At 28.6% G+C, this 8,251-nt stretch overlaps 1 protein-coding gene across 2 annotated transcripts; it reads left to right on the forward strand.

Annotated features, from left to right (window-relative positions):
• Positions 1-853: 853 nt before the first annotated feature.
• LOC108345361 (uncharacterized) lies at positions 854-3,645 on the forward strand. 2 transcript variants are annotated; one of them, XM_017583961.2, is made up of 4 exons: positions 854-1,345; positions 2,379-2,452; positions 2,683-2,780; positions 3,274-3,645. In XM_017583961.2, exons 1-3 carry the CDS (start codon positions 1,099-1,101, stop codon positions 2,761-2,763), a joined length of 402 nt encoding a protein of 133 aa, XP_017439450.1. In that variant the 5' UTR covers positions 854-1,098; the 3' UTR covers positions 2,764-2,780; positions 3,274-3,645. The 2 variants fall into 2 exon arrangements, with proteins under 2 accessions (XP_017439450.1, XP_052723197.1); XM_052867237.1 differs by having other exon boundaries at positions 2,683-2,773.
• Positions 3,646-8,251: the final 4,606 nt, after the last annotated feature.

Here is an 8,251-nt window from a genome sequence, read left to right on the forward strand (position 1 = left end):
TGATTACATTATTACACGTATACAAAAATTTACAATATTATTTCTTCTTGAAATTCTTTGGTTTAATTGCTTTAATAGACTTATAAATTAAAAAAAATAATAGATTTGTATAACTCTATCCTTCATCCCATGTTTATTTTTACGGTTTTTACAGACTAAGAAGCTTATTTTAATTAACTTTATTTAACCAATATGTTTTTTCTTTTCTCTTTGAGTGATACCGAACTCATCCAGTTTAAGTTTTCTTAATGAAAACAATTGATTGAAAATTATATTAATTCAAGATGGTTTAATCAGGTTTAAGATTAAAATTATTCAACAATAAAATTAGTGACATTCCAAAGCAATAATATAAATATTCAAAAAGACTATTTTAAATTAATTAGTAATTAAACTGATTCACTTTTACACGAAAATAATATGTTATTTGTATCTTTTTGAATGTTATATTCTGAAATTTTACTTAATAACAACATTGACACTTATATTATTACATACCTTCTATTGCAAAGGCGAAATATTAAAATCTATCAGATATAATGATTTTTTTCGTAAAACAAGGACAACTTAGAACTAGTTCGGTCGGTATATATATGTTTTTCTTTTTCTGTTTTTTATTATTAGAACTAAAGTTTTAACTCCATAATATGTGAATTTGCATCATCATTAGCAATGTCATCTTGTCTTTTTAACATTTTTATATTTTCTTTTAATTACATTTTTTACATACAAAAATTAATGAATTTCACTTCACTTGTATTCATTAAAAAATAAACAACAATACTTACTTACACTTGTGATGTATAATAAATTAACCAATACTAAAAAAGAATATTTAAAAAAATATATACACTAAGAATAATAGTTTTCTATAATAATATATTAATAATGCATCCTACCTACATTTGATTCTATGTATTTATCTCTCCATATTAGCTAAGTTCATTTTTGTCATATTAAAAAACTAATTTGATCTCAGCTATTTCTGTTTTCTCACTCTCATTAACCCACCAAACAACCTCTTCACAAGCTCTCTCAATAAAACCCCAACCCCTCCTCCTAGGAATCTCCGAACAAACTGCCACCACCGCCGCCGCAATGAACTCCACCTCGCACGTGCCGCCGGCGACCGAAACGCCGTCGTTCTGGACGGAGGAGAAGCACGTGCACTTCCTCAACACCATGGAAGCCGCCTTCGTTCGTGCAATGCTTGAAAACCAAGGCGCCGCAACTCTCACGCGCCACTCCCTGCGCCTCGATCGCGACCTCCCTGACACCTCCGATTCCACGTTGGATTTGAAACCGCATCTCCGACGCCGCACCAGAAAACTCCATGCACCCGCAGGTACGTGATCGCACCCCTCACAAGTTTAACTACCGGCGCCTTTTAGCTTCCACCGGTTTGTTATTACCGTTGCTTTGGATTCGGTGGATTGGGTTTGTTTGAGCTGAGGAGAGTTCTGATAATCATAAGACAGCGTTTGGCTGCATGTTATTATTTCTTTTATTACTTTGATGAAAACGGTGGTGGCGGTGGACCGGTGGTTGACGATGTAAAGCCCCAAACCAAACAGCACGTAACCGGTGTCAAAAACAACGAATATGCTTCTTAGATATTTGTAGACATTGAATGATTTTTTCTCTTTCCATCTGGCCCCACCATCGAATGCCATTTTTATTTTTATTTTTATTTTTATTTTTACATTAAAGATAAAAAGTTATACACAGTAAAAGAAAATAGGAAAAAATAACAAATAATTAGCACAATCATAACAGCTTATACATACCATATTTTATTAAACAACATTTTCTCTCTTCCTTCTATCATTTTTTATATAAATATAATTTTTGAGGATTTAACAAGTTTTTTTTATCTATATAAAGAAAAGATTTTCTAATTTATCGGTATAACTTATGCATTAAACATTAAATGTTTGCAGTTAACACTAAGAATAATACATTATAGCATATAATTTTGTTCATATATATATATATATATATATATTATAATGTTATTGAACACAAACTATACTTACTGAAATAGTTAATCTTAATTTTATGGCAGACTTATTTTGGATTAATTCTGGATTTTGTAGGCAGATTTAGTAAGAGTGGATATTTATTTTTTATGAATTTAATTAAAGCAAACAAAATGTTGGTAGTTTATTTGTGTCAATTAATTAAAAGCTTTTTTTTTTCTAGAAAAGTTCTTTTAAGCTTTACAGCGATGTTTTTCAATGTATTTATTTGATGAAAATGATCTGACGATCCACTTATTTTTGTGTCCCTGTTTTAATTTGTTAAGACGGTTCACTTTTTTGACCACCTTTTTTTTTCTATTCTTTATTATAATTTAAATCGGGTGTTGGTTCTTACAGTAGATTCAATGGGTCCAACAATGAGAAGACCGAGGAGAAGATCATCTCAGCCGTACAACTCATCACAGGATCAGGTGTAATAAATTTGCCTTTGTGAAGATGAAAACTGTTTCCAGCCACTGGATCATGATCCAACTGTTAAAATATGAAATAATATATATTTATTTATATATTAATCGGTTCACATGATTTTCTGAATGGTCTTGTGCATGCATAGTTTAAATTATTAAGATAAGGATATTTTGTCGAAGAGATATATATGGATGAGGAAAAAGACTAACGTGTGATTTTCACGTGGACACAGGTGGTCCCACATGCAGAAAACCAAAGAGAAGGTGCAGCAGCATGTAACGGTGACGACGATGATAAAAGAGCACAAAATTAAGAATATTGATGTTTAGTGTACCTTTTCTACCAACTCTACTTTTATTTACAATTTATTTACAATATATTCGTCTTTGATTTATTATTATTATAAATAGAAATAAAGAAAACAATGTTTTGAAAGAATAGAATATTATAAATTTAGTTATTTAAAGTAGTGAATCCATAATAGATCGGACGGTCTGTTTTGATAAATATTAATTGAAATATCATTTAACAATAAAATATCGGTTAACATATAAAAAAGATTAATATGATTTAATTAAAATAATTATATTTATTTGTTTTCAAAATTTAAAGAATAATATTATTATTATTTTCTTTTTCAAATTTGTCTTATTTTTCTCTAATTTATGACATGTAAGTTTTCTTGAAGAGTTTGTAACTAAATTTTTGTATCATGTGTGAGAAGATATTAAGAAAGTATGCATGTGTGCCGGTTATTATCAATGAAGGAAGGCAGCACATGCAATGAGCTAAGATGTTTCTTATTTTTTCCATTTCTTTGCAGCAGAGTTATTGCTTCCCTTTTTCATATGATGGGAAAAGAAAGCAAGGTTTGAGATGTGCATGTTATGGGTGAGAGATATTTTATGAAAGTTCTAGGAGTATCATATCATATCAACATTATTTGATAGTGCAGTGGGAAAAATAGTAAGAGTTTTATAATATATATAAATAAATAGATATATAATAATTTTTACTATTGGACGATAATGTAAGAAAATACGATGTTATTGAATTAGGGCACGTGAAGGTGTGGATTGTGATTAGATTGAAGGAAAGGGACATGAGAGGAGTTTGGTACCTTATCTGTATGATGTTGGAGGCAGTGGTGGTTTTTTGGTAAATGTCTTGAAATCGAAATTCTGTGTTATGCTTTTTTTCTTCTTTTAGAACACTCTCATCTTATTGCCAATTTTCCATCATTGCTTCTCATGTGAAGTCCTATTCCACCATTCAATCCACTTTTTAGTATCTCTCTTCTTCTATTGCTTTATACTTTCTATTTATGTTAAACTACAAGTACTACCTTAATTTCAGTTTTTGTTTGCTTTCTAAATTGTTTGATATGATTACGATATGTGTTTCAACTAATCTAAATTCCATTTTCTAAAAACAAAGTAATTAATTAGGGAGTGGGTTTTTAATTTTGAAAATTGCAAAACTGGGTGTCTATCTCAATTTTTGTTTTGTCCATGTAAATTAAAGATGGTTTGTGTTATAAATATTCTTTAGATTTCTCGACTTGACCAATAGTTATAGATAACTTTAACTCATTTTTGAAAAAATTTCTTCTTAAAGTGTGGTCTTTAAAATCTATCTTGAGTGGATTAGAATCAAGATTAAAGTGTGTTTGATTTTACCATACAAGACTTTATACAAAATTTTAATTAATTTTTAGAAACAATATCATTTATATACAAATATAAAATTATATATTTTATTAGATAGTTTAATATATTATAATTTTATTATATTTAAATTAATATTTTTATATTATATTTAATATAACTATTGATTATAATTTTTTTATTATTTTTTTAGAGAAGAAAACTTGTAACACTAATAAAACAAATAAAATTCCAAACACAATAAAAGAAATATAAAATCTAACAAAAATGTAATAATATTATAATATTAGATTAATTTAATAAAATTCACACAAAAGTTATTTTTATAATTAATATATATATATATATATATATATATATATATATATATATATATATATATATATATATATATATATATATATATATATATTAAACCTTTAAATTGAGATTTTTATTTAGTTTTATTCTATAAGGGTATATTCACTTTAAAATATTGATTTGGAGAGAGTGGGTGGATGAATTTGAGGAAATTATAGAGTGAATTAATTGTTATTTGTTTAAAGGGATTTGAAAGTGAGTGAAAATAAATTTAGAAGTAAAGTTTCTGAAAATTAGTGTAGAATTTGATTGATGTGCCAAATAAATAAAATTGTTTAATTGATAACATTTAAGATTATCAAAATACCTTTAGTAATAAAAATAAATATAAAATTATAATTATCAATATTATATATAATTGTAAAAATTATTATAAGAAAAAAAAATTAATTTTTAACATGAAAACAAAAATGTATTATTATAATTATTATTGTTATTTATTATTATTATTTATTATTATAATTTATTTATTATTATCATTATTTTTTATTATTTATTTATTTATTTATTATTATTATTAAGGATTATTTTGTAATTTTATTTCTCATCCCTCAAATCCTCTCAGAAATGATTGATTTTAACCCTCATCCCTCGTATCCTCACTCACAAATCCACACAAATTGCATTAAGTGAACATCCTCTGTCTCTTTTTTTTCTCACATAGTAAATCTACCACACAATATAAATGAATTTTTTACACAACAAAATTAAATTATTATTATATATTTCAAAAATATGTTTTACCAGTCAAAGATTTGAACGTCTTATGTTGTTGTATAATTTTCCAATATATTAAATAAACAACCAAGTTTATTAAAATCTCTTATTAAAATCTCTTACAAAGATCTGATTAAAATGTTTGTTTATAATTATTTGACAAATTAAAAATACTTATATTTACGATATATTATAAAACAATATATATATATATATATATATATATATATATATATATATATATATATATATATATATATATATATATATATATATATATATATATATATATATATATATATATATATATATATATATATATATATATGATTCACTTTTGTAACCGATATTTTTAGTACATAATTTTTGGATAATGTTATCTTTTATTAGTATATTTCATTTTACTATTTTTTTTAAGTTTTTTAAATATTTTTTGAACTTGATTAATTATTAAAATTATGTGATAATTTTTTATTTGATCACAAAAACAAATTAAATACACATGTGCGCATGTGTTTGATGCCCGAAGGTGTTTTATCTCTTATACATTATTTATGAGAACTCTATAGTGAAGAATCATCTATATGATTGATGTTTCAAGTAAGGTCTTTGCTTCATGTTCCTTGCATCATATTTGATTATTATTGTTGAGAGCTTCCATGTTCAACTATCTTCACCATGTTGTAGTTTGTTCTATATGAAGAATATTTTTTTTTCCACATTTCGCGTGCTCCTCTTATTTCTTGCATATGTAATTAAATTATAACCAAATCACTTTCAACCAAATATTTAATGACATCTCAATGAAAATGTGTAGTTTGTCACATTTGACAATTTCCTTAAAACTCCATTAAGCACATATATAATATCATAAATTAATACTTGTTCCATAAAAACATCATTAATAAAAAAATCAACATTGGTTTCTTGTGTTTGTATCGGTGTATTTGTATTGGTGTGGTTACTTGTAATTATTATAAAAAGTGGTGATAGAACAAACTTCTTTCAACTTCTTACCATTTAAATTCTTATACGTATATGTGTACGTATGATTAAACCATTTGTGAAATATAAGATATCTTATTTTCTTAATGAATTTCGTAATTAATATTACCATTTTTGAAGTCAAATACCATATTTAGTATTCTCAGAATTCTCAGATACGCCTACATGAATAACATACTCTTAAAGGTTATATAATATATATGTTATATCAATATCACAATATTATGTCACCACATATATATATATTATGGCCGGACGATAAAGAGCATGCATTGATAAGAGTTCAAATTTGTAATTACATCAGCAATGAACGGCCATCGGCCGGCAAGCAAAACAATATAACCCCTCCGGATAACCATTACCCCCACAAAAAGCAAAAAATACCCCCTGTAAGCTCAATCACTCATCATCGTCCGGACGTTCCTCTTCTTCAGCTGCCACATTCTCATCGACATCATCTTCCTATCGTAAACATCTTAACAAATGTCAAAATCGACAGCCAAAGGATCCGCCCCTAACAGAAAAGCGGTTTGACGGAGCGCCTTATTAAAGTCCTCTTCATGCTCAATTTGAACATTCGTGTTCAAAACGACAATAGTCTCGTTGGTCCTCTCCACATGACTCTGCAGCTCTTTCTCACTTTCGGTCAGCCCCTTTGCCTCCAGCTTTAGCCGCTCGGCCTCCTCGACAATCCAATCACTCCTAGCACGAGTTTCCTTCAGCTGTTGGACGGTCGTACTCAGCTCCTAGAGCACCTCATCCATTTTCTCTTCCAGTTCGGACCACTGATAAAAAGATTGTGCTGAGAGAGTTTTCCCCAGGGCAGCAAGTTCTATTGTATAATTCCAGACTTAAATTGTTTTCTGGAAAACTCAAGTCTAGGTGGTCAGGTCCTTTTGTGGTTAAAAAAGTTTTTCCTTTTGGAACAATTGAAATCTCTGACCTTAATGATGAAAGAAGTTTCAAAGTAAATGGTCAAAGATTAAAGTTGTATTTGGGAGGGGATGTTGAAAAAAATAGGACCAGTGTCTCATTCATGGCATCATAGTGTGCTGGTGAAACTGAATTTCCTTGATTTATTCATAAAAAAAAAATAAAAAAAAATAAAAAAAATGAAATGCTGGTAAAAAGGGAAGATCATTATTGCTTAGTCATGAGTGTTATCACGGGCTTGCAACCTCAACCTCTTCCAAATCAAGAGTTCACTACAGTGCGGGGTAAAGATAGGTGGACCTTCTCTGCTTCTTAATGTCAAAGTACCCCTCATCATGATCCTGATCCGTCCTCTCACATACCTCCCATTCCTCGACCTTCTGCGGTTGACACTCTTGCTCATCTCCAGCAGTCAGTTACAGAACTCCAAGCCCAACAACTCAAGCATTATCAAGAGTTCATCCAATTTAGGGACAATCAAATTCTTCATCAGGAGACGGTGGAACAACTCTTACAAGAAGTTCTCACCAAGATCAACTCTAGTCATCACTAATCTTGTGAGTTCTAACCCCCTGTACTTTTTTTTACTTTCCCTACATTGGGGACTTTGTAAATATGTAGGCTTAGGGTGTTTGTATGTATGACATCTTACATTTTGCATTTGCATGTGCATTTAACGTTTTATATGGAAATGTATCATTTTAGCTTTGAGTTCTATGTTTTGAACAATGATATTTTCTAAGCACATTGTGAATAGATTTCTGATTGCTTGTTGGGAAACTTCACACACTACACAGTGAGATTTGACACTAAGATACTAATGGAAGATAATATTTGGGGAAAAGATAGAAAATATTTTCTGTTAGGTTTCTATGGTGACACTCACTGCACTTGGTTACTGGAGAATTGTCTGTCAAAGTTTATATATATATATATATATATATATATATATATATATATATATAAAAAAAACAAAACAATAAATTGAGGGAATAAATTGACACCCCTTTGAGACTATATGTTACTGGGGAAGAGACACTCCTTTGAGACTGAGTGTTGCAAGTGGAAGACCCATGCTTAGTTGGCAGGTAAGTGTTTTCTAAGTGAGGAACCTAATAG

This window comes from Vigna angularis, chromosome 8 (genome assembly GCF_016808095.1).
Source record: "Vigna angularis cultivar LongXiaoDou No.4 chromosome 8, ASM1680809v1, whole genome shotgun sequence".
NCBI classification, from domain to species: domain Eukaryota; kingdom Viridiplantae; phylum Streptophyta; class Magnoliopsida; order Fabales; family Fabaceae; genus Vigna; species Vigna angularis.